This window comes from Euwallacea fornicatus, chromosome 30, assembly GCF_040115645.1.
Source record: "Euwallacea fornicatus isolate EFF26 chromosome 30, ASM4011564v1, whole genome shotgun sequence".
NCBI classification, from domain to species: Eukaryota; Metazoa; Arthropoda; class Insecta; order Coleoptera; family Curculionidae; genus Euwallacea; species Euwallacea fornicatus.
Genome location: NC_089570.1, coordinates 1,909,095 through 1,935,614, shown reverse-complemented (window position 1 = coordinate 1,935,614; position 26,520 = coordinate 1,909,095). Strand labels below are relative to the sequence as shown.

Sequence of the window (26,520 nt, the reverse complement as noted above, 5' to 3'; positions counted from 1 at the left end):
TTTGTCTACTATTTAATCTACCGATTTCTAGACTTAAAGTCCAGTCTCCCTGTACTCTAAAATTGAAATTGGAAGCCTAGAAAATAACAATATTCAAAACTAACCCTAATAGTATACTTCGTTTATTTACTCTGCGATACAATAAAAATAAAATTGAAACTCTAAAAGAAATAATGAATAAGGATTGAAAAGAGCCTATATAAATCGCGTAAAACAGACTAAAAGTGAATAAATTCAGTTTCAGTGACGCATCCAAAAATAAAGTATATCAAAATAAACAATATAGTAACAGAAAAGATCATCAAACATAATACAAATAATCCACTCCACTGACAAAAATATGTATAGAATTGTTAAATATAAGTTAAACATTGTACACTAATATTGGTTTTAAATTAAACTTACGTTTAACAATTATTAATAATAATAAATTGAGAACAGAAAGTTGCAATCTTACATTGTAAGTAAAAAAACCTTTCCTCACTTAGTCTAGTAACGCAGTTTAGGTGTATATAAGGCATAAGAAGCTTAAACATTTCCCAATATATTACTTTATTCTTCTTGAGATGGTGATATTTATGTACATATTATGTAAGTCATACATAATGTATAAAGTACAATAAAAAATACACCTAAAATGCGTGGTTCTCTTAGCATGATATGTGACCAAGTAATGGGTTCCAATGCATCTACTGAAATGTAAAATTCATGTGTAAAAGCAGTGGAGCACCTTGTGTTTTATTCCTTAATGGCACATTTAAAAACTATGACTGTTTGCACCATTAAAACTATGAATTTTGATTAATGACAAATTTTGGCACATGTACAATAACACCAGATTATTATAGCTGAAAAACAAATTTCTTTCCTGCATGATGAACATACGCGCAAATTATGATATCAGCCTCCAGCAGGGCGGCTGTCGATTATAAAAATAAATTAATATAAATAAATAAATAAATAGTCAGATGTGGTGGGGACCAAAGGCAAACAATATTATTATACCATGTGTGTATTGTACATTCCTACAGCTGAATAAATATCACCTGAGCATTGGGTTGACACCTTACAGGTCAGACTCTCCATAGAGAGCTGTCGAGAACGACATGTAGTCCAAAGCTCCGGGCACTCCTCCAGGGCCCTTGAAGGGTGGCATGCGCTGTATGCAATATTCAGCTTGGTCAGGTGGCAGTTCCCTCCTCAGTTCATCAGGAAGGATGTAGGGCTGTTTATGTTTGATATTGCGGACTTATTAATTTAAACAGGAACACTTACCTTGTCAGCTGCCAGAATGCGGAAACTGTCAATTACTTGTTCAGCAGTGTCTGTATCAGTGCTCTCCCGCGTCATAAAGTCGAGGAAGGCGTCAAAGTGAACGTATCCAGTGCTGTTGGGATCCACCACAGCCAAAATTCGCTGGAAGTCGATGTCTCCCTGTCGGTCTTTCCCGATGGAGTATCCAAGAGAGACCAAACATGACTTGAATTCATCTGGGGCAAGGCGGCCTAAAAACATACTCATTTGTTGACATCTTGAGACACAGAAATTAAAACCATACCTGTTCGATTCTTATCAAAATGATTGAAAGACGATCTAAATTCGTTGAGTTGCTCTTGCGTGATTCCCTTTGAATCTCTGGTCAAAATTTGATTTTCTACTTCGTTGATGTTGCGATTAATTGACGTCAACAGTTGCTCCCATCCCACTCGCAATGTTTCCATGGTGTACTGTGTGTATCTGCAGACAAAAATCCTGTATGAAGGCCATAGCATCGAGGCACAATATACCTGTTTTCAAAGATCATGCTCTCCTGCACTGCTTGATGAATCTTTTCCAGTTCTTCAATGTGCGGCTTGTAGGCATACACTCCCTGTTCATATTCCTTCAATCTGTGCAATTGATCTTCCAAAGTTCCATGCAGTCCCATGCCAATGGCCGTGACTGCGTCTAGTTGCCGTTCGATCCACGGTCCTACAGCGTTAGCTTTCTCCGCAAATTGCCTTCTGAGCATCTCGTTATCTAAACAGATTCCTTAGAAAATATGCAAAAGTTGTCCAATAAACATACTTTGTTGTTTTCTCAATTCCGCTTGAAGTGTGGCGTCACGCTGAGGCACCAACTGTCTCACATCTCCCCACTTCCTTGTCAGGTCCTAATAAGGAAATCAGGTGTAACAGCAAATACTGGATAAATACAAGCACTTGCTATGGAGGAATAATTGGTTTACCTCTAAATTACCACCAAATCCTTCCTTGTTACAAGCATGAGAGCAAAAGAGATTGCAAGTTATTTAAGTACTTAGTAGCTGAACTGAGATGATTAGTTCATAAAAATTAAATGTGAATGATTGATGATTAATGTTTATCTGTAAGCAGTATGCTACTGGACATAATGCATTGGCGACGATAAATGTTAAACTACGATTAATCCATAATTTAGTGAAGAATTCACAGAGAAAATTCTACAGGCCTGGCAAATCTCTAGTTGCAGGATCAATTTTTTTTCCTGAAAATGAGCATACTACATGCATAGCGGAATTCCGACATCTTGAGGAAGTTGTAAAATAGTGAAATTGATGTTGAATGATTTAGAAATGAATTCCCATTTAAAAAGTCTGCACACTTACGTGGGCTGTAAGAGTAGTGTAAGGATTTTCAAGTCCTCCGGGAATCTGATGTTGTTTGACGATGCTTTCAACCTCTCTCACCAGACCCACAATGCTTTGGTACTCTTTGTCGGCCTCGCCCAGCGTCGCCTGAAAGTGAAACATTTTCAAACCGCTCTCAACGTGCCAAACTCCTTAGAAACCTTAAAGTGAGAATGGGCGTCGATCAACCCTTGGATCTCTTCAACTGTGTGCACGATGAAAATGTCCACCAAATCCTCCCTGGTTCCGTCCAGCCAATTGTTGAAGGGCGCTGCGCGTTTGGCGAATTCCAAATGGAGAATGTCGATCTTTTCCATTATTCTTTCAGCATCGTCCAGGGCTTGTCTCCTCCTCTGAGTGAGAGCACCCAGTCGATCCCATTGGTCACAAATGCGCTGGCAGCGCCCATTCACGGTGACGCTGTCGTGGTAGTCCAGAGAGCTGCAGTTATAGTGTTAGTTAGAGAGTTTTTTTTTATGTGGTGGATTTAATGTACTTCAATTCTTGAGCAATAGCAGCGATTTGTTCAACTCGGTCTTGATGAGCCGCCAAGTCACTTTCGAAAGCTTCGTGTTTCTTCTTGAGCGCTTTCAACTCGTTCAGTCGGCAGTTGCGGAAGTCCTGGCTCTGCAACATTTCTTCCTTGCCTCGTGTCCATTCTTCGTGGGCATCGGCCTTGCGCCGGAACTTCTCAGCCAAATGCTCCAGACGCTCCAGGCGCATCATTTCAGAGAGCAGCCATTCTTCGAAGGCCTTCTCCGCTCCTTCTAGGCCCTTCCAAGCGTTGGCAATGTCAGACACCATTTTGCCTTCGCTGGGCATGTAGGCCGGCCTGTTGGATAGTCTGAGTTTGGTCTGTAGGGTGTTGAAATTGGTTTCGAGTTTGGCCTTTTGTTCCACGCGGGGCGGCTTGTGTTTACGTCTGTAGGTGCGGTACTCCTCCAGTTTTTTCTGGACTCCGGCCAGAGAGTTGTCGGTTTGTCTGGAATTTAGCCACGGCATGGTGCGTCTGATCCACTCCAGGAGCTTTGAATTCAAGGAAAATTAGTACAGAAACGCATAAGAAAAAATACTGTCTTACGTCACTGGCCAGTCTTTCGTATTCTTCCATAAGTCGCTCATTTTCCTGGTTGACTTTAAGTACTTTGCAGATTCTATTGGCGGCAGTTTCGGCCTGTAATGCGCGTGTCTCATTGGGGAATTCGTTTTTTGGTAAATTTTATTCTACGGGGCGTCCCAAGAAGACACGGACAAACAAACTCCTCAGGGCGGAATTATCACGATCGACATCCATTAACTCGACGCGAACGTGATGCGTTCTTGCGCCGGAGCGGGGTTCCAGTTTTGAAAGTACTATTTTTTTTGTTTTTGCGTCGGGTACGCCTCTGACTTTGCCACTGCTTAATGCCGCTGGCCAATTACAATCTAAAGATCGTGCAATTTTCGGTCTATCGTGACCTGAGAAATTTGTCTCGTTCTGCTGTCCATGGTTTTTGTGGGATACCCTGTATTGTGTTAATAAAGGCAAAAGCTTTGAGCAAAACTCGATGCTGTTGGCGTATCTTTTTTACGTGGATATTCGCAGATGTGCTGCAATGGTTAGCGACAGAAAGGTCGCTCTAAAATTAGCCAAATATATTACATAAAACAGTTGTCAAACTATAACACCCACACAATTGAGATTCCAATTAAAAAGCATGTAATAAACACCCTTAAGTCGGGTTTTAATGGTGATGTAATTGAGTCGGGTTCCTTGCTTTACAACATGAGAATTGAAATAAACAGATTGAATGATTCAAGTTATATGTATGTACATAATCTCCGGTTTCCGAAATGCCGCTGTAAACACAATGATTTATCTCAGTCTGTGAATATCCAACGTAACTCGTAAATATAATTAGGAGCCTCTATATTTAGAGCATCTTGCTGGAAAACATATACGAATGTCGTCATGGTAGATGGATGTCATAATTTTGAAAATAGAATGATTTCGTTTCTTTCGCCATTAAGACACGGTTTGCCAGCAAAATGCCCACAAGATTAACATTGCGTTTTCACCTTTTGGGCGCCGGAAAAACAATGGTAGTAAGAGGACACGTAAGTCATGACCGCACGTTCGTCCGGCATAGCAGTGTTCTGTAAGTCTGCGTGCAAAACAATATTAAAGACATGAGACGACATGCACAAACTTATGGAGTGTATTAGCACGTTTTGGTAAAAAAAAATTAAAACAAAAAAAAATCAAAAAGGGGTTAGACGGAAAACGAAGCCACAGCGTCAAAAACGTCAATCTACCTGTTGTGCCCCCTGAAAAGCATGGTAATAACATGAAACATAGGTCATAATAGCACGTTCATCTGGCTTTGGAGTATTAATTAAATCTGTAAGAGACAATTCCTGATACAGTCAAAAAGTTAAGGAAATTCTTGACATGATAAGGGGTTCCTGTGCAAATGTCTTAAAAACTATGGAGATTATATGGGGGCCTTACCGTCAGGATCTAACATCCTTGGAATGTCCAAATACTTTTCGGCCACGTCGAAGGCGTAATTCAAGTTCTCAAGGGGATTGTCTTTGCTTAATCTACTGTAATCGATCAAATCTGGTCTGTGTCTGTGGATCAAGGCGCAGAAGGCCAGGCCGTCCTAAAGGTCAAGACCGTCAAATAGAAACAATATTTCTCTAATGAATCCGGTCATTACCTTGAAGGACAGATGGAAGTTTTGCACGTTGACGTTCTTGTATGGAGCGGTTTTCCTCTGGCACCACAGCAAAAGACCCTCTTTGGCAGTCATTTCTTCTACTGAAATGTCCTGGATTGCGAATCGCAGGATGATGGTCCATATCATGCCCAAGGTCATTTTTAGGTTGCCGTCCACGATTTCTGCGAAAACACAGAAATTTATACGCGGACTGATGTACAAAGCTAACTAATTCACAGTGTGTTGCCGATTTCTCGTCACAATGAATCAGGTGAATAACTGTGAATTTGGGAGATTTTATATCGGAAATACCTGTATTTATGTAATTGGATTCGAAGGAAAAGTTGGTTGGAGTTTGCTGTTTCCGAGATTGGTCGCGGCTTATCCAGCAACGAATTGAAATTTCCTTCGAGGCCTCACAATTTAGTGTTAATTTTAATTTAATCAAAAATAGCAAGAATATTCGATTTTTTGAAAATGTAGATATCAAGCCGTTCGTGGGGTGTTACGCCATCATCGGGATTTGTGCTCCATCACTCGAGATTTATCAATTTGCCCTTAAGTTTTCCCACCAAAATGCATTATTAGAAGTTCTAAACGAGTCACCATGAAATTTCCATGGTTTTTCATTCAGCATTTTCAAGCTCCCTGGGGATGCCTTATATAAACCTTGGATGCTTCAGAATGCTTGAGCTTTCTTCCCGGATTTTCAACCTCCCTCCTTGAGATGTGAGTGGGTTTTCCAAAATCGTTTTACCCGAAATCAGGGAAACTTAATTTTGCATTTTCCAAGAAAAATCATTTCGGCATCATCAAGAAAGTGATAAATCGATCCCACGTTCGTTTTGCCATTTGTGTCATTTGTATTCAACGCCGAAATGTTAACTCTCTCAATGAAAATCTCTAGATATTTATTAAAGTGTCTCACAGTGCTTTTATTGTGTTGTCCGCGTGCGCATGATCTCAGGACAGGTAACGGTCCTCCACTGCCATATGTCATCTGTCGCGCCCGAGGGGTAGATCACTGATGATTTTTTCCCGCCAAAATACATCGGAAATAAATGAAAATACCTCGAAGCGTCTATCAGAACATATCCGTCGATAGGTATCTTCTTTGACTTCTCTTAAACCTTCGACGCCCTTAATGAACTTTCTATTGACACAAATTGTCGGTGTTGGGGGCAAGGGCGTGAGTAGTTCCGACAAGCCGTCCATTAGGGCATACGAAATGCCTATCATCAAAGAGGAACTTATTACTGACTTGCTCCGGGGTACTGAAACGTATCTTATTTTTAATATAGGCGAATGAATTATTACTGCAACTCAGGGTCTACTCGCTGACCCTATTCGTTGATGACTCGACGGTGGGTGTTTCTGGTCAATGCTATGAGGCACTATGTGAAAAATATGCAGCGTAATGGGCGGTCTTAATGAATGGTGCTGCAAGAATAAACTTATTCTTCACGTAAGCGAAACAGCAACAATTCTTGAATCGCCCTAGTCGAAGGAGTAACTCAACACTATCGGCCGAAACATTTCGGAATTGATCTGTGTACCCTTGGGTTTTTTTCACAATGTTCTCAGGTCTCTTTAAATCGTTTTTACAGACTTTTCAACAGATTTTATTAACGTTTGACGAATTCTAAATAAATAAGTTGTTGTACCTACTAAACTAGTGTAATTGCAATCCATTTATAATTACCAGTTAGCGCCCCAGTTATTTGGCAATGATAAGAGTAAATAACGAGCCTCTTGCCAAGTCGGCAGTTAACTGATGGTCAAACTTATTTGTCGGGTTTAATAACGCAGGCAAATTTGCGTGCTTTTCAATCTAAAACTACATCAAATTGTTCAATTGAATTTAAAAACTCGTCACGGCCTTAGCTGCAACTAATTAAAAACCTTGCATGTGCCTGTTATTGACCGTTCGCTGACCAAAATGGTGTAGGCGCCACTGGAAACCTTCGTTCATTAGCGTATCGTAAACATATAATAGATGAAAATCACTGCTCACCTTCTGCACCGATAGAGACGAGTTTCACTCCTTTGCTGGCGATGAAATCCAGCGCCTTATTGACATTGGCAATTTTGTGGAACCGCATTTTGCCCCTGTCTGGTCTTGGCAGCGTCTCTCCAGATATGACCTCAAGCAAAAGCATCAGTTTCAATCCATTTCTGAAATCATCTTCGATATTATCGATCCCGGTTCCGGCCTTCCTCAAGTGACTGTTACACCATGCCGTGAATGTCTAGAAAACGGAGACATTGTTTTGATTATGTGGAATAATGTTAATAAACGTAATGAAATCAAGGTTTTCGCGGAATTATTGTAACCTTAGAATACGAGGTATTTATTTACGGCGTCTGTTCTTTTTCATGGGAAAGAGTGCAATCACATTACACTAGTGATACAGCAAGAAAACCGCAATAGCGACAAAAATCGCCTGAGAGTAGAAAGGCGCAAATCCGGAACACGTTTGAATTGCAAATGATACTTGTGCAATCGTGATATAATATCACTGTCGTTATCACAGAATCGATTTCGAGCTGGAAACTTAAGCATGGCGGAAGCACCATGATGAAATCGAAGTGAATCCGGAACGTAGCCGCTCGCACACTTGGTGACGTCACAACGTTCGATTATCAACGAGGAGCCGTCAGTCAAATCAGCGCTGTGACGTAAATTACAGCAGCAACGGTCCAGATTTTCCGAGACCTGTGCATTGAAGAGCGCCCGAGGATATAATTCTTAATTGAAATAGTGGCAACATTGCCGGTACAAGAAGAGTGTAAAGAGAATGTTATCCGTCTTATCTCGTTGTGTAATTCGGACGAAATGCCATTAGAACGAATCGCAACGGTTGATTTGCAGCATTGTTATTGTTCAGTAGCATTTTGAAATATCCTTGAAGAAATACCGCGTATTTGAAACGGGCTTAAGGCAGCGACTTGTATGTACCCACTTAGTATAACTGTCAACTTAAGCCGTAACGGCGCCCACGGTCTCCTCTTGCGTCTGCGATGCGAGATGAAGAGCGTTTACTTAAAGAGAGTTAGTCAGCGTCAGCGACACAGTCATTATTATTATTACTCATTCCCATTACAAGTACATACCGCTATCAGCTAACAGCTGTAATACCGCTATATTATTAAATGGGTGAACTGTCTTTTATTTTTAAGATAGACCTAAAAATACGGGGCATATGCATTCTACTGAAAAGACGGCTACCGCGTATTTTTAGCGAAGGACAGATGGGGCCCACGCTACGGACCACAATCCCGTTTTATAACGCTCGGGAATATTATCATCGGAGAGAAATAAGAAATCGTGTTCTATTGGATCCGAGACTGGCCGCCATTAGGTTAAAATTATCTGAAATTCCAGGTCAAAGCGGGATTTTACGAAATGGCGTTTCGAGGCGCATTAGTAAAAGAAGGGCATTATCACTCTAATGATAGGAGTTTTTTTAAAACCGTAGCCGGAAGAGCAGGTGATAATCTAGTTGTTCTAAAAAGTACTCAAATGGTTCGGGGTCCGTTAGGAAAATTTTCTTCGATTCGAGTTATTTATTTACTAAACTACCGGCAAGGAAACCGGCACCGACTCGATATTATGGACAATTCAAAGGGGGCCTTCGCCAAATTGCCAAGAAAGCAGTCTTAGGCCAAAGAAAAGTTACATTCCGACGAAGGCAACAACGTAATGAACGGATGTCGTAATCGCGAAGACAAGTGCTATCACCCGTGTGTGTTACAAGGAACAAGTGAACGATAGATACGGCGCAAAGCTCTGGCTACCACAACGAGTAGTGCGCTATCGGTAACGTTCAGCGGAACGTTAGGAAATGTCAAAATTATCGACACCGTCAAACGCTCGCAATTAAGTTCCTTGTCGCACGAGGCTTAGATTGTGCGCGAGCCGCAGACGAGGGCGGCAATAACGCGAACTACTTTCTTCGCTTATTAATAACTGTAATGAGCCAAATGTTTATTTGTTTATTGGGACGCCTCTGTTTTGCGATCTTAATTTCGATTTTGAGTCGAAACGTTTCGGTTGCGTAGTAGATTACGTAGATAAGCAATTATCTGCTTTATTTTGTTGTTATTTGCGGCTCTCCGGCCGAACCGGGCTTAACACTTTCGAGACCCGCTTAAACCTCGAAGACAATTAGTTAATATTATTCCACGTATAAGTCGCACAATAATGGCCAATTAGTTCGCTGTAATGTTGGCGAATAACTATCTTGCAGATAAACCGACACCTAATGGTTTTGTTACTGATACGGTAACAGCGAAAAATAGAAGCAAGGCGATTGAACATGAATAGTGCGATTTGCGCTAGTCGACCATTTTCAAAACAAAGATAGTTTTAACTCGTTGAAAATACGGGCGAGCCAAATTTCAACACTAAAGAGTGACCAGTGTTTGGGGAGATTTGGCAAACATCGAGACGATCAGTCATGAAACTTGAGTAATTTAAGCAACTTTGTTGAGGCCAACTACCAGATTTTGACCTGGTGACATTGGTTACCATAAAACTCAATTCAGTTTTGTAATAAATCAGGCAACCTACGTTACCGCGCGCCTCTATTATTGAAGCTAGAGGCTCAATACCAGCGGGATTATCATCGGTACGGAGATAGAAAAGTTACAGCACTTCCTTCCGGTATCCGTCAAATTTATCCCGCCACCGTCTCTCACTCTCCCCGTACTCGTAAACTGCGATAATTCTGGCAACCCTGCCACCGCTGCCTGCCATAGTTTGACGCTCGTGGCGCTCGATGCTGAGCCCCGATTGGTCAGATGAACAACCATCAATGTTGCCGCTCATGTGTTTATCTTAGAATTATAAATTTCTTGACTGAAGGAGAGCAAGATTAGTAACGCGCCTGCTTTTACGCGCTCAACTCGCTTAAACCAATACTTGGGTCGATAAAAAAACTCTTCAAGTCTCGTTAAGAATTGCTTTAATCAAACATTTAACAATTAATATCGGAGACTCGCGAATGTCGCTTTATGCACACATTCTAATAAGGTTTAGCATTTATTCGCATATGTCGAGGTACTCCACCCATTCAGCGAAATCGAAAGTAGATGTAGTGTCGGCGTAAAATAATTCGAGCAGCGTTGCCTTTCCATTATAGCCGAAATGTTTCGAATGCCGTTTACGAAAAACGAGCAACAGAAGATAAATAATTTAACTGGTCTTTGATCGTTTGACCACTGACTCCGCCATAACTTCGTAGACAACAGTAGATTAGCTTGGAATTATAACTCGAACCGGCAACGTTGCACTCAATGGCCAAGGTCACGTTTGCAAACTGCATAGAGAATGGAAAATCGATCATGCCCGTGCCCTATCCTATTTCCTTTGAGGGTGGCACACTATGCCTGTTGGTAGATAAAGCATTGGCGCACCTGAATTTGCGTAGTGCCATGGGAGAGGTTTGCCGAGACTTGGCCGAATAAGGCTCGCAATATCCGCTATAAAACATTATCGGTATTGATTTTTGTCATCGTAAACACAGAAATTGTGAACCCTGAGTTTGTGGCTAATTTGGCGGTTCGAGCTGAACGATCATGCGGCGCCACTGACGGAGGATATAAATTGGAGCCCCCATGGCAAGAGAAGGGTGCAGAGTGGTTAATGTTGGGGTCTTAAATGCGTCACATGGCCAGTGCTAATTGCATATAAGTAATGGGTATAACCAACAGAAATAATTTATAAAATGCTGAGGTGTGATGATAAACGTATAGAAATTGTGATGTATTATACAGGGTGTCCGTTACTAAAACTTAACCATGGGGGCCTTGGCAACCATAAAAATACGAGGTCGGTTATATTGAGGTAAAATTGTGTAATTTGAAACACAAGATCATGCCGTTTTATAATTCGCAAAATTCATGTTGAGTGTCGGAGGTATTAAAAAAAAACGAAATTTTCGAAAAAACCTTTTATTTTTTACAAATATTATTTAGGGAGGTAATTCAAGATAATTTACACTTGCAACTTTTCTTTTCTACAACGTGACGATGCTACATTTCAACTCTGACGTTTCGATTTTGTGCAACCATCATCAGTTTTTCGCAGGCGCCATCTTGGCTTTTTACGTTTTTTTGAAATCAATGTTTTCCTTCCGATTACGATGACGCAACATGTGTTAAGGCCATAAATTTTGTTTTCGAAAGTAGTGCAACGAAAAAAGAGTTTGCAAACACCACTGTACGCGTAAATTCTGTATCGTTAGTAAAAAGTGCCTTCTTCTCATTTCGGCCCTTAAAGCTCTGGCGTTCTTCATTCGCAGCTCATTGTTATCGGCGGACGCAGATTTATAAATGAGGTCTCTCATTGTTCCTCATAAATAATAATCTAGTGGAGGTAGATCTGGTGAACGTGCCGGCGACCGTATGTCTTCATTGTTTGAAATGACTTTACCAAGAAAAATTCCGAAGTAACTTGCACATTCCGATACAAAGCGTAGTGAATTTCCAACATAGCCCCCTTTTTTTTTCATCTGATAAAGGCATTTTGCTGAAACATGTTTCCAAACGTTACGTTACGATAAAACAAGAATATTCGAAAAAGTCGCCGACACTGCCGTCCTGAGTGCACACTGGTGTGGAAGCACGAATTGGCCAGGAGAATTTGAAACACCTTTTAGAAGTTATCGCTAATGATTAATCATCAATCGAAATTCCTTCATGAATAATTATTATTAAATGTGGTAGATGCCGATACTTCCCACACCAACTTGGCAATAAACATTTCAAGTCACATCAACAACGTTAATAAGGTCGGCGCAGTAATATTATTAAGAATGCGGCAATAGGGTTTAACGCGATTAGATTAATCGTCATTTTGAGGCTTCTGGCACCATGCAGAGGCAAACAACAATCGTAAATTATTGAAATCTGGATCTCACGTGGTCGTAAATGGGATTTAAGGAGATTACGTGAGCCATCGACGTTTGTGATTTATGTCTAGATAGAAATTAAGTATCGAGTACGTGAACATTTTCTGAGCTCTGTGCACCCGAGACCGAGTAGAAATTCAGGTTAAGGCTGTATACGCAGAGAGGAAGCCCCCATGGAAGGCGGCGTAAGGAAGGAAACAACACGTTATCTCCCCCGTCTGTTTAACTAGCTGTGAAAACTTAAATTGATGGTAAAATATTTCTTATAACGTCTCAAATATTTACGATACAACTTCGCACGTTAATCTAAAATCCAAATAGTGCAATGTACATAGTTGCAGTCCTAATATACGAGACTAAAAAGTGGTACCGTAATAGGACTGTAATGTAAAAGATAAATTGGTTGTGTGTGACATCAATAAACAATCCAGATAAGGGACATATAGGTATTTAATCTTTATATAAATGTTGAGTATATTGAAGCTTTATTTAAATAAATATATATATTATAGAATGCTATAGTTTCAAAGGAACGCTTGTCTTTGATGACGCAACCCAGAGTCTTCTATGTTATGACAGCTGTTGCGTGAATTGTCATCAAGTGTCAAGTATTGACAGTTCGGCCATCATTAATTGTAACCGGTGCCTTTCTGTTTAGAAAATTTCCAAGTTTTAAGTATGTTTTGCGGGTTTCAAGTATCGAAGTATCAATTTTCAAGTTTCGCTCTATCGGAAAATCAGAGTAGCGGTGAAGTGACTATTTTCAAGCCCAGGTAAGTGCTCGAATATTGGCCGTTTAGCGATCTTGAGACACAACAAGTATCGGTTATTAACTTTCTAAAAATCCCCATTTCGACTGGGATTAGATTCTTTGGACCTTTGTCTCAGCTTTTAAAGCAATTGATGTCGACTGTAAGACAGGAGCAAATGAAATTTGCCCCGATAAATACATGTTTTTCTCCTAATGTCACGAAACCTCACAATTTACTTTTCTGATTTATTCGTAGTCGTTTCACCATCTCCTACAGCTGCAAAATCTCAAGTTCATCTACGTCCATAGACATAATACTAGGAAAATGTTGTATTAAGACTGGAGACAGCAGGTTAATAAACCCATTTCCGAACCGGATTTATCGCTTTCCGAAAATTCGTTTTTGACGTCTCTCGACGAAATATTTTTCTGTTTATCCGAAATAATTCTGGTCCAGCGAGATGGTGGATCAGCGGAGTCCCACCCGCGAGTGAATCCATTTTTGGGCACGCGACGCGACGTCGAAATTCGACGCCTGACTCCTACGAAACGGAATGCGATGTTGCCCGGATCAATTCGAAATCCGTGTCAATTGTGTATATGGAAGATTTATGAGATAATTATTGCAAGTATTGTCATCTACAGACTGACTTATAGAACGCAATTTTAAGAGCCTGATTATTTGACTGGGGAGAGTTTGTGTGTGGGCCTTAAAATAGTGAACGGCCTCAAGTCGAAATAACTGTGTAAATACCTCTAAAACCTCAGGTACCCACCGGAAAATAAACAAAATTGATACCTTCTTCTGTTGTTTTTCCCAGGCCGGGTCCAATAATCCTTCGCGTTCCCATTCCTCCTCTTGTTCCATGTACCCGTCGACGAAGGGATCGATGCTATTATAACCGTCGGTTTGGATCATGTTCGCTTATGTTCCCCAATTACTCGTTAAATGTGAATTGTAATGGTCGTTCGTTCGTCGGCAGATGTAACACGAGAACAGATGGCTTCGCGCGTACACAGACGCGAACTGGCCGCACTGCACTGCCTCCTCAGACCCTCGACTGCTGGTCGACACTGCCGAACCACGGAAATTCAGCCCCAGCTCCGCCATACGGGACCGGACTAGGCGAGGCTATTGCATGTAGACATTGTTGCCACAGCGGCCCTACAAAATGCCCCAAAAAAATCTGCAGATAATTTAATTAATTTTAAGGGTCAATGGATCACAGCCACGTTACGTAACTTTTGCGCGAATATCGTTACTAATATTTTAAAAAAATCAAAAAAGCTCTGTCGCAATCTACGCAAAAAAAAGTGTACCAATAATGTAGTAATTATATTTATATAACTAATATAATAGCGGCGTGACGAGGGGTTATCGAAAATGGCCAAAATCCAACCGTTGCCCCTATCAAAGTTATTCAGGTCGGCCAAGCAATAACATACGTGTGAAAATTGTTGAAAACGCGAAAATGTGTTAATAATTTATTAGCATTTTTCCTATAAATTATATTAATAACGAATAATTAACGTTTCGCGAGACCAGAGGGTGCCTTTTGAGTCTAGATCCCCTTGGAAAATACAAAGGACGCCCAGATAGGCGTTCGTCCACGTAAAGTTTTGGGAAAAAAAAAATATATGAAAAACCGAAAACATTCTTTATTGTGGTAAAATAATTTGGAGCGTTTAGTAAGATATCATGTGACATATTTCTCGAAAAAAAATTTAGCAAATTTGGCAAAAGCCCCCTTAAGTTACATATATAAATAAACAACTACTATTTTTGCGCATCCTACTATAATGCCAGTTTAAAAAAATAGCTAATTTTCATCCCTATTCAATCTTTATGTTACGTCTAGAACACCCTTAGACACTTCAATTTTTTATATTTTTTTTCAAAAACACTAAATTTAGGTCAAAAATTAAAAAAAAATGCAACCAAATTCTGGACAATTTGGCGAAAGCGCTTTATTTCTGTTGATGTCGTAAAACGAAAAATACCAAAATGTGATATTTTTTTGCAACAGTTAAAAAAGTCCACAGAAATTAAAAAATACCACGAACTGAAAGATTTTGCGATATTCCTGAACATTTTTTGAAGTAATAAAACCGACTGAGTCAAGTTCCTTGAACTTGCCTCAGACTGTGGTCCTCAGATTTGTTTTCGAGGCTATATTCGCCTTGGTGACGCGACATCATATTTTATCAGCCAATGGTCAGACAGCGAGATATCTTTCACTGCCATTCGTTGCGGGATCAACGCTATTTCTTTAACCTCCCGTCGGATGTAGTTCCAGATTTTCCGATGCAAAGATAACCCTATAAAACAATTGCCCCGATGTTGGGGTCCGACCAGACTATCCACCGTCGAGGGAATACGCACAGTGTCGTGCAAAAATTAAACAATACTTATTTGTAACATTTCTTATTTTGGGATAACTTCCACTAACATTCTCAGGACTTTTCGTATTTACAGCTGAATATATCCGTAATATCCATACGCGAAGAGAATTTTCTCTTCTACTTAAAAGTCCTAAGATTCCGCTACAAGCTGTACATCTACAATTAAAATTCTCGCCATGAATTTTCTTAGTAAAAAAATGACTTAAACCACTTTTCGACTTTGAAATTAACAGAATTCCTCATCTCCACAACTTCTGAATGTAATACCTCATAACTATCACATGACAATGCAACTTACTTAATGAAAAATAAAAAATTGCTTGACGTTAACATCTCTATGTTAATTCACCTAAATCTATTAAAAACTGAAGCAAATAAATAGCACTTAATAACACGTCGAATTACTGCATTTTGGAAACTTCGAACCTGGTGTTAACCAGCTCTTCGTCTGAATCCAAAATCGGCAAAGCCGGATCGCTCTTCACGTTCTCCTCCAGCCATTTCAAATCATCGTCGACGGAGTGACGTGGAGACCCGTGTTTCTGATGGTGAATTCGCACTTTAACTCCATAAGCGTCGTTTACCAAGTGCTCTTCCTCTTCGTTATCGTCTCCCGTGTCTAAGAGAGGCACAAACGCGTACCTTTGATTGTTGTTGGTTGGCCGCCAAAGGATCATTATCACCAACAGCATGCAGGAAAACAAGATGTGCCAAAACGCCTCTTCAAGCCAGATGTCTTTCCAAACTGTGAGACAATCGACATAATAGTGAACTTTGATGCAATAAAGCATGAATATCACCGAGGTTGCTACGCAGAATATTAAGGTGTTTGTGAAATGTCTGTATAGGGCAAGTTTGGTCTCGTTTCTGCGTAAACGGAGCGTTCTCGTGGTGTTAACTAGGGCCGAAAATATCCACCAACAAATTGCAGATTCCAGGACGCTCAATGGAACTGAGGCAACCAATAAATCGCGATTTGACTGAGACTTAGCTTTAGTGTTCCTTAAGTATGCCTCGGATGCTGCGAGAAAAAAATAGAGAATACCCACTCCCACCACTCGGTGAAGAGTTGACCCCAATCTTGGCTTCACAATTCCAAAACCGAGACTCACAATAATGACCAACATCCTAGCTAAAGTCCTTTTGGCGCAAGAAACCCATTCGGCAAAAAGCACTGCTCCTTCAACTTCAACACCCACATTATTAATGCTTTGATACTCGGCGTAGAATGTTGCCTTTTCCAGCATCCCTAACAAAATAACTCCCCCGATCCAAAATTGCACCCTCAGTAAATCTCGCCATTGCAAAAAGGAGAGGAGCAACCAAATCAGGCCCAGAATGATGTAGTAAATGCACATGAAGCCATAGAAAGGCAGCAATGGCCAGTCCACCGCTGAAAGATAGCCGTAATCGCTGCGAATTTCAATGTGAACTCCGATTTCATAGTCTTTGTTTGCAGTTTGGACAGTGAGGCCTAAGACATAAACTCCATCACGAGTGAATTCATGCAGAGGATGGATGGTTTCAGACGAGGCTTTGTCCGCGATTTGGCCTTCTTTGAGGAATATGTGGTCGTTGCACGAGTAGGTGTCGATTGAGTGGTATTCCTTTGAGGAGTTGATGGTGACTTCAGTTGAATCTAGGAGCTGTAAAACAATAATTAACTTTAGGGGTGTTTGAAAAGCTAAATCTAGATTTGACTGATTGGTATGAACTGATTTTCAACTCATCAGATAGTCTGGCTATCAGGAGCAATCAATCTAATTATTTAAAAATTTGCTGAGCAGAATCAATTCAATTTAGATAATCATTTTCAAAAAAGTCTCGGTAGTTGATTAATATGGTAGTATTTTGAGACTAAAAATTAAACATAATTATCATGTTGTAATCACCTGGACTATAATTAGAAATTTACCTCTTTTAATTTTGGAAATGCCTCATCTGCATTCCAACATGGAGACTGCACAATTGCGACATTCAGTTGCACCTTTGCGTCCGGGTCTTCTGTTTCACAATTGACTGGAAATAATGAAAATATTTTAGTTATTAATGGTATCTGCTATATCATTTATGAGTGATGATATTGATGTTTAAAAGTACTTACTTTTGATATACACTTTTGCCCCTTTAAAAACACTCTTGCTAAGGAATAGGGGGTTCATTCCCTGGAAAATTAAAAAACTTTATTAGTGCACGTTATGGGTTGTTAGAAATGAAGAGATAATAATCATAAAACTGGTACAATTATGGACAGAGACTGACCACGTGAAGTGGAGAGCAAATAATCTTGTGCCAAGAAAAACATGGGGCAATTAATTTTTGAACAACCATAGAGCAATAAACTGAAAAAGTCGTTAATTATGGCTTATCTTAAGTTAAAATGACATATGTACTCTGACTTATACACTTACTTAACTTGTAAAAATGCTCAATTCCCTATTGTTACCAACAAGTTATCTACTTTGGCACTCATCATGAATCAATACTATCATTTATAAAACTTCTCTCAACAAAACTATTGTGGCAATAACTTTTAGCTGCTGAACTAAACAGATAATCCTTTTACTCACCGATGGCATGGTATAGTCCCATTTTCCAGGATCTGGCATGCTGTGACATAATGCAATAATGGCACAAAATACTGATAGTAAAAGATTAGGGCGGCCTGGTGTACCCATAGTGGTCTTGGAAAATGTAAATGAAAATAAAACTAATCGATAATGTTCACTTTAAATGACTCAGTTGTGGAAAGCATTTGATGCCTTTGATTTACATGAGTTTTTCCTATTTATTCCTAATATTAGTGCTTTGATTCCGGGAATTTCAATTTTTTTCTGAGTAACCTTATAAAAACTGTGGGTGTAGTGTTGAAAGGTTAAGTTCTTAACAAAATGCGATGACAAAACGCAGTTTAGACGCCCTTGATAATACTTATTACTGTGTGAAAATCTGATTATTTTGTTTAAAGTTTTAAGAAAATGCCACAGCCGCAAAATTTAACAATTTATTTATTTATAATTAACCAAAAATTAAATTTTGCCAGCTGATTTTGATACTTCAATGAGGCACGTCGTTTTCACAGTCAAGAAAGGCAAACCCAGCAATAATGTATTGTTGTTTCTCTTTATTCATAAAGGAAAAGCGAAATGGCACTATTCAATTTTCCCGTGTTTCTAATACAATGCACTGTCAGTTAATGATTTGTATATGAAATTAGCGATAGTATAACCTGTAAAATTTCAAATGGTGTTGTGACGTCACTATGTATACACACATAGATTTTATTAAAAATATTGAACATATTTCATTTTTATGTTTCAAGTATACCTTTAACGTTCAGACATGTAATTTGTGAAAATAATACATAAATAAACCATTATTAAAAATATTTATTTGTTTTTTTTTCCATTCCTAGTGTTAGTGAAATCATGAGCTCATGGTAATTTTTTAATGGGCTTTTGAAGAATCACTATATTACATAAGGATACGACAGTACCCTAGGGAAACGTTTTATATGCCTTGAAGTATTATATATATTATCGAAACATGTATCTTTCTGTATTTAGAAAAAATTTTACCTGCGTGGATGTGACTCCAATAAATAAGTAGATCAATAGTTACACCAACAGAGGGCGCTAAATCGTTACTTCGAAACTCAAAAATCATATGTTGCGAAATCATTACATTATTACTTTAACGTCACAGGGCGACATAAATTCAACTTTAGAAGTTACTGACAGCAGACGTAAGTCAGGACACATTTGCCAATTTAGTTTGTAGAAAGGTTAAGAAAAAATTTAGTTACAACGTCCCTTTTTCGCTACGTTATTTAATTTCTATCGTGACTCAAAAATAAATAGAATGGCTCAGCTTGCTCAAAAAGTTCCTGCTTTAGTTGGCCGTAAGTAAATGTTTAATTTTATATAAAACTCAGAAAAACTTTTATTACTCTATATTAGTTTAGTTATGTAATTCAGAATTTCAGTGATCCAGCAATTGTTACTCTAGAACAATCCCTGCAATACACATACATATAAATTAAAAATAAATAAATTCGTATTTTATCTCTTCCGCTTCAATAGAAACTGACAAAAAACCTTATCTGGCCACAAATGAATATTTTAACTTTCCTTTAAGAATTGGTTACCCAGTCAAAACCAGCCTTGCAAACTTTCTTGAAATATGCGAAAGTGGAACTAACCCCCCCAACTCCTGCTGACATACCCCAAATTAGGGCTGGCATTGGAAGACTTGTAAGTGCTGCCAAAAATGGGAATTGGAAGAATGTCACTGTCCGAGATGGATTTGTGAACTCACTTATTGCAATTGAGGTATCTTATTTTTAGGTCTTTAGTTAACCTATTTATCGAGAAATTGTAGGTTTGGTGCTGGTTCTATGTTGGAGAGTGCATTGGAAAGCGTCACATTGTGGGCTATGATGTTTAAATTAATTTTAATCGTTGTGCTTCATTTTTGTTATTAAATAATAGAGTAGAAAGGATCTTTAGTAATACAACAAAACAAGCATTTTATTTAAAAATGTCTTACATATAACAATAAAGGCACTACATACTTTGGTCTTTAAAAAAATAGGAAATTAAGGCTGTACATCATAGAACACAGAAGCAAAAGGGTATCGCACCAAAAAGGCCAAACATGTACACAAAACCTGAACAGCCAGTAGTACTGTTGTCAACTTAGCTTCATGCATTGGCCCAAAATAAAGTAATATCAAATTAATAAGAGTAAAATTATTAGTAACCACAACACCCTCCTTTTCTTCCCAACGAATTAGCCTCAAAACTCTAAACAAATTTAAAGTAAACTTCCCTAAAGTGCTCAATTCCGCGTATTTAAATACTGTAGTACTGCACTCCATCTTATCAGACCTAGAATTAAACTTAGGAAGGCGGTGCCGGGGGCAAGGCACAAACTTTAAGAGTTGGGGAAAGGAGTATAGGAAATTGAAGACTTGCGGAATGAAGAACAGTAGAGTGGTTTTGCTGAAGTGACCAAGAATTCCTACTACAGCGAAAGTCATACCGGAGAAGTAGCAAAAAGTGTCTCCTACGAATACAGAGGCCGGATACCTGGAAAGAACGAATTTATTTCTGACAATAAAATCTATTTCAATTTTGAACATCTAATGATGAAACGAAAATATATCACATTGAGCTGGCAACGTCGTCCATGTCAATGGGCCGCACCCTCAACCTCAAATGTCAAAACAAAGAAATGTAAACAAACCTTTTATTGACCAAATTTTCCAAATAAAAGCCGGCGTTAATTCAAAAATAACTCAAAGCGTTGGTAGATTATAAATAGTAAATAATGGTTCTTTATTTGCATAGCGGCCTGTCCCCAAATGGGAATTTGTGCCCGTAAATACAGCAACCTCAAAAAATGTACATTTATCGACCAGTTATCAGGAACAAAATCGTATTGTTAGCATTAATACTAGCACAGCTATGCCTAATAGTGTCCTACTTCTTCTTGAACAAGCCCCATATCGAGCAGAAACTAAACAAAATATCATTTCTCCCCAAAATTCAAGTACTGAAAAAAGCCGATGGTCGAATGTATTATACTTTGAATGGAAGCGTTCATTTAAAGCATGTAACTTCTAGGGGCTTTTTTCTTGATTTTAACTCTAGCATGTGTTTTACTGAAGGAACAGATATTAAAACAATGATTGTGGTTAAAGGAGTTAACTGGAAATGTAATTGTTTACAAGGTGAGTCCATTTTAAAGTATATTGTAGAAATTTTGTTATAAACTAATTTAGGGTGGCATGGCCCAGATTGTGGATATCCAGAGATACTATTCCGGGCCCTTTTAGCCAGCAGGCAGGTGCATAAAGTCAAAGGACCAGTTCCTTTCCAGCACCGTCTTATTTACATTTTTCAATATCTTAAGTCCAGTGATAACCTTGTGGACATGAGAATATCTGCTTTAGGAGATATTATAGATTTATTCATTGTTTATGAGAATGGTAGTAGTTATTTTGAGAGGGAATTGCAGAAAAAGGCTTTTAAAAAGTGGCAGCACAAAATCCTTTATGTTTCTGACAACAGTTTTAACATTTGGAATAAAGTTGAGCCTCATATTAAAAACCTTAAAGATGATGATTATGTCATTTTCAGTCCTACCAATGAAATTCTTGACAGAGCTTCAATGATTTTTTTAAAATTCTATCAAAACATTCCAGAACCGATTTATTTCCGTTTAAAATGGAGCGTTTATGGTTTTTTCTGGCTGCACCCCAAGAAAACTTTAATTTCTGCGGGAGCGTGCACAATATCCTACCTGCGCAATACATTAAACAGCAATTTAGCAGCTTTGCATTTGAGACACAATAAAACAGAACACTTGCCTCAAAAAGGCATAATTTTAGGTGATTTGAACCACACTGGGGGGTGGTATTGTGAGTACTGTGCTTCGCCTGAGGAGATTATTGAGTATTTAACTTCAACTCTGATAAATTGGGATAAAATTGGCACAACTAAAATTACACACAAATTTATCGAGAATTTAATTGAAACTGGGGTCTATGTTGACAGTAAGACTGAACTAGAACGCGGACATCGTTCTGACGTAGATTTTGCTCCTCCTTATGTGCTTGAAAATGATTTCAAATTTGACTTTTTGCTGGTGAATTTTTACTCTCAAAATGATTATTATGTTTAAGTTTATTTATTTAATACCTCTTAAAGTGCCTTTGTAAAAAGCTATGATTTTAAAAGTTCATATGGCAAATAAACAAACAAGCAAAGAGTGTTTTGTGTAGGTTGAAAGGTATTCTTAGTTGCCTCTAACCCTGAACATTTTTTGTAATTATTCATTAAAAATTTGTCCACATGCTGTGATATATAATGAAGTCATACTTGTAATCTAATATAAATAGATATATCAAGATAGTATATTGTGTTATTTCTTATAAATAAATGACTTACCAATTATGCTTCAAAAGTGCCATGGATGTTCCAATATATGGCAACATGAAATAAAGACTAAATTGATGAGCCTTTCTTAATGGCCCAGTCAGTTCAATCACATTGAATATTGCTATTGAAATTGCTATAACAATGCTTTGGCCTACTTCTAAACCGTTGACTCCAGCTACAATAGCAATGATAATGATACAATAGCAATGAAACTGCAGGAACTTATCACACACCCAAAATATTAATTGCATTGGTGCAAAACACTGCCAACATTCCCATATAAATATAGTAAATAATTCCAATGTCGACACTAGTACCCAGCCACTCTCTGAAGGGTTTGGGCACAATTATGGTAGTAGTGTTAAAGCTCACATAATAAACCATCAATAAGGGCAGAGAAGCAATTGTGGGTAGCAACAGTTTTTGCCTCCATGGAACATCCAATACATCATCGGCAAAACCCAATAGCAGCATACAGCTTATTGAAAGCAATGCAACTATATATTTCACGTACTATAAAACAACTAAATACTAAAGATCATACAAGAGTTTTATGCTATTTACCTCATCATATGGGAATGTTTTCTCTAGCAGACTGTGTCCAAAAGCCACAGGAATAAACAGGACCAAGACGACTAGGAAAATGAACCCTGATACTACGCCTAGGGACTCGGGTCTGAAAGGAGTACCAATTGAACAAGGGAGCCCCAAAAACGGTATAACTAACCTCACATTTTGTCACTTGTTGTCTTGCTCATGTCGATTCCGAAGAGGTTGGCCTTAATGAACTTCGACTTCAGCCGGGGAATGATCCTTTGGGTCACAAAATATGCCAAAAAAGATATTAATATGTTTATTATTAGTGGAAAAATCATTATTTTTAGTGTTACTGTTTCGCTATCAACATTTACGTCTAGCGCCATTTTTGAAATTTGAACAAATTTTGATTGACAGTAAGCACTGATATGATAACAACATCACATTTATACTTATTTGACATGAAGAAGTAATGGCATCAGCGCATTCAATCATCACAATGTGTAAACAGTATATACTGACTTTACGTTAAGGATGCCCTGCCTCTTCAGATTATAAAGAAAATCCTGCTTTGGATTTTTTTATAAAACATTAAGGGTTATCTACATTTTTTAAATATGAAGAAGCATTCACTTTGCTAAATTCTTGTGAATGAGGATTTCAAGAGATTCAGGGATCCAGAAAAGTTTAATTATGTCTGATTAATAAATATTTGTAGTTTTTTTAGTAACAAGAATGCCAGAAGGGCAACAAATATTTCAACGATGCTCAATGATCAAGTTATAAAATTAATAATTACTACAAAATGGCTGACAAACTAGACCTGAACTAGCTTGAACGCTGCCGCATTTAACACTTATGTCTAAATATGTTTTATTTCACCCGACTACCAGGAGATGGATCTGAAGTGCCAGTTTTTTAAATTTCTCGCGCTGTAGCCCCGACATTAACTACACTACGAAACTTTTTTTCGTTTTTACTGTTAACATAATTTAATCTAAAAATAAATTAAATTCTGAAACTTTACATTAATGCGTATCATACTTTAATGTAAAATTTTGCTTCCCAATCGCTGATGCTAAAAAATACCGGCAAATCACACACGTAGTTGTAACGTACACTCAATATTGGTGCTCCCGTGTCTTTCCATAGGGATAAATATATATGAGATTCAAACTTAAATTCCCTAAAGATTTCGTGGGAGCACATGCCACTGTCCTTTCCCAATCGGTTGCTCCCAGCACGAATCCCTAAGGACTTAAACACGTGACTTTCAGATTTGGACGCAAGATAATGAATCAAAGTTGTTGGATTCGACTTCACGTTTTTTCACGTAACTGTATCCAAGTGCGTTTGTTAGGCGAAGCTTGTCTCAGAGTTGTGCTTGGTTGTTTTGTAGCGTAATAGTTATTTATTCACAGGTCCAATAGATAACTCGTTACAGTCGACTTTTTTACGGACGAACTTAGGCGACATCTAGGCGCGAGTTTGAAAAGCATAAATCAGTGTTGGAACCAGACTCGGCCTTGTGTGGTGATCTGGACGAAATTTTCAACCACCGCCCCCCACCCTCAAGGAAAACCGCTGACGAAAAAAATCCAGCACCCGGGCCGCCCTTCGACCTCGCCCTCCTGTGAGGCCGTATACTAGTTGGAACGCCGCTTAATGGACTTGCACAGGCAAGATACTTCGAAAAAACCCTGTGACGTTTTGGAACGCTGAAATTACACACTTATGAATATTGAAAATCAATTTTGGTTCAATAATGGAAATCCGAAGCGCTCCTAAAAGGAGGAAAAATTGGCTAATAATTAGTAACGCACGTTCAAAAACAATTATTCCAAAAAATAAAAGCTAATTTCCATTAGAAAGCAATAATTTCTAAACGTTGTTTACTTTTCGTTCATGGTTGCATGTCGCGTTATAACAATGAGCAACAGGAACAAAACAAATTCATTAATTTAACTTAAATATGATGTTAACAGGGCGAAATTAGAGTTACGGAGAATTGTTACGTTTATGCCACTTCTAATGACTCGCTTTTGGTAGTAAACAAAAACCACGGAACAAGCCTTATCAATAAAAATTATCATGCATATGATTCTCAAGAACATTTCGAGAGAGCCAACTTTTAGCACTACAATTTAATTATGCCTTAAAAGGGAATTAGTCGGTTAATGCGGCTCTTCATTGCCTTTAATCCGATAAGAAGCAATTTAAGACGCTAACTACGCTAATATCCGAAGCCCCATTTCATAAACATTGATTATACGGGTTAAAGGCGACCTTAAGGTTTTTTTCCTCGGACACAATGTCTTTCAACAAACGTCTTCTGAACAAAAACGTCGACAGGAGAGAAAATAAAAAGATCAAATGCATGCATGCATTCTTGATTTCGGCCAAAAGGTAATACTATCTTCCCGAAGGAAATAAGGCCGAGAGAGTGATTGTCCTCATCGCCTTCAGACAGGAGTCCATCCAGAGTCCTGGATTGGCATCAAGGACGTTTCGGGCGAAAGAATTTGCTCCAATGACTATTATTAAAACGTATTACCTATGTGATTGCGTACACGGTACCAATTATTATTTTGCAGGTTCACAGTTAATTTAAATGCAGTAATCAATTAATGTGAATTTACGCAAATCATTAATGCATTATACGGCCGTCAAGTATAAATTTCACTTTTTTGTCTAACACTTTAAATATGTATCGCTGGCGAAAATCACGTTCTTTAGCCGATTCTCCGGCGGCAGCAATTTGTCCACGATCTCCTCATCCCCTTGCACCGCCCCCTCGCCCTCCCTTGGGGATCCCCACACGCAGCTGCCGCTCCTGTTTTCTTCGGGAAAACGGTCGACAAACTTACTTCTTGCACACTCAGGTATTACCGCGTTTCCTTAAGTGAAAATCCAACACGAGGAATTTTTTTGTGGATGATTAAAGGCCCAAAAAGTCATCTCGGTTTGCCAGACCGTTAGTCATCTGCTAGATTTCTTCACCCACCGAATTTTCCGCTCCATCAAGTGCGATTTCGCAAAACGTCGATTTCGGACATTTCGGTTTAATTGACGTTCCGTTTTGTAACAAGTTGTAATTTGTTGGACCGTGAAGAAAACCATTGGATACGTGGTTTTGAGGGCACAATGCTTTAAGGGGCTGTAACTCGGAGATTTGGCGAGTTTACCAACAGGACGAGGTTCGTGGAAACGTTTAAATGAAGTTGGTCAGCTGCGTGGTTTACGATCGCTTACGCGTTACATTGTTCCTTACAGCGACGTAATGGTTGTTGATGTATCGTTTCTATAAATTCCGGGATTTTGGACGCGTTAGTGATGCTTCCAGAAGTTTTTCACGGCTTTCGATGCCAGTTTGGGACGGCCGGTTGCTCAAGCATTTGATCCAGCAGCATTTCGGCCGGTGCTTGAGAGAGCGTTCATGCCACACATCTAGTATCTCCAAATTGGGTTTAAATATGATTGGCTCGAGCACCTCAAAGGCCGGTTTCGGTTCTGTTAGGCCTCATTAGTTTGGTCGAGATGCAGGAGCAAATAAGACGCAGCAGATGGCGCTGATAAATGTTTTTCCGCGCATCCTCGGGGAGTCTCCGAAATAGAATAAACT

At 38.9% G+C, this 26,520-nt stretch overlaps 5 protein-coding genes across 6 annotated transcripts; 2 read left to right on the top strand and 3 right to left on the bottom strand.

The window, feature by feature from the left end:
* Window positions 1-106: 106 nt before the first annotated feature.
* Window positions 107-14,106, bottom strand: Actn (alpha actinin). Of its 2 annotated transcripts, none has more exons than XM_066298447.1 (14): window positions 13,814-14,106; window positions 7,364-7,598; window positions 5,350-5,531; window positions 5,139-5,292; window positions 4,943-5,028; window positions 3,729-3,821; window positions 3,144-3,673; window positions 2,809-3,088; window positions 2,627-2,755; window positions 2,068-2,152; window positions 1,788-2,019; window positions 1,559-1,737; window positions 1,276-1,505; window positions 107-1,225 (listed from the first exon to the last, which is right to left on the bottom strand). In XM_066298447.1, the coding sequence occupies exons 1-14, from the start codon at window positions 13,931-13,933 to the stop codon at window positions 1,067-1,069; spliced, it is 2,694 nt and encodes an 897-aa protein (XP_066154544.1). In that variant the 5' UTR covers window positions 13,934-14,106; the 3' UTR covers window positions 107-1,066. The 2 variants fall into 2 exon arrangements, with proteins under 2 accessions (XP_066154544.1, XP_066154545.1); XM_066298448.1 differs by lacking the exon at window positions 4,943-5,028 and adding an exon at window positions 4,706-4,791.
* Window positions 14,107-14,655: 549 nt separating this feature from the next.
* LOC136347976 (transmembrane protein 87A) lies at window positions 14,656-18,484 on the bottom strand. The gene is made up of 4 exons (XM_066298449.1): window positions 17,988-18,484; window positions 17,522-17,582; window positions 17,333-17,436; window positions 14,656-17,063 (listed from the first exon to the last, which is right to left on the bottom strand). The coding sequence occupies exons 1-4, from the start codon at window positions 18,093-18,095 to the stop codon at window positions 15,819-15,821; spliced, it is 1,518 nt and encodes a 505-aa protein (XP_066154546.1). The 5' UTR covers window positions 18,096-18,484; the 3' UTR covers window positions 14,656-15,818.
* Window positions 18,485-19,138: 654 nt separating this feature from the next.
* On the top strand, window positions 19,139-20,160 carry ATPsynG (ATP synthase, subunit G). Its single transcript, XM_066298243.1, has 3 exons — window positions 19,139-19,318; window positions 19,555-19,748; window positions 19,798-20,160. Exons 1-3 carry the CDS (start codon window positions 19,279-19,281, stop codon window positions 19,861-19,863), a joined length of 300 nt encoding a protein of 99 aa, XP_066154340.1. The 5' UTR covers window positions 19,139-19,278; the 3' UTR covers window positions 19,864-20,160.
* Window positions 19,921-23,462, bottom strand: Alg7 (Alg7 dolichyl-phosphate N-acetylglucosaminephosphotransferase). The gene is made up of 5 exons (XM_066298235.1): window positions 23,094-23,462; window positions 22,926-23,037; window positions 22,595-22,874; window positions 22,371-22,536; window positions 19,921-20,507 (listed from the first exon to the last, which is right to left on the bottom strand). The coding sequence occupies exons 1-5, from the start codon at window positions 23,282-23,284 to the stop codon at window positions 20,015-20,017; spliced, it is 1,242 nt and encodes a 413-aa protein (XP_066154332.1). The 5' UTR covers window positions 23,285-23,462; the 3' UTR covers window positions 19,921-20,014.
* Window positions 20,535-22,337, top strand: Mgat3 (beta-1,4-mannosyl-glycoprotein 4-beta-N-acetylglucosaminyltransferase). The gene is made up of 2 exons (XM_066298236.1): window positions 20,535-21,151; window positions 21,203-22,337. The coding sequence occupies exons 1-2, from the start codon at window positions 20,821-20,823 to the stop codon at window positions 22,102-22,104; spliced, it is 1,233 nt and encodes a 410-aa protein (XP_066154333.1). The 5' UTR covers window positions 20,535-20,820; the 3' UTR covers window positions 22,105-22,337.
* Window positions 23,463-26,520: the final 3,058 nt, after the last annotated feature.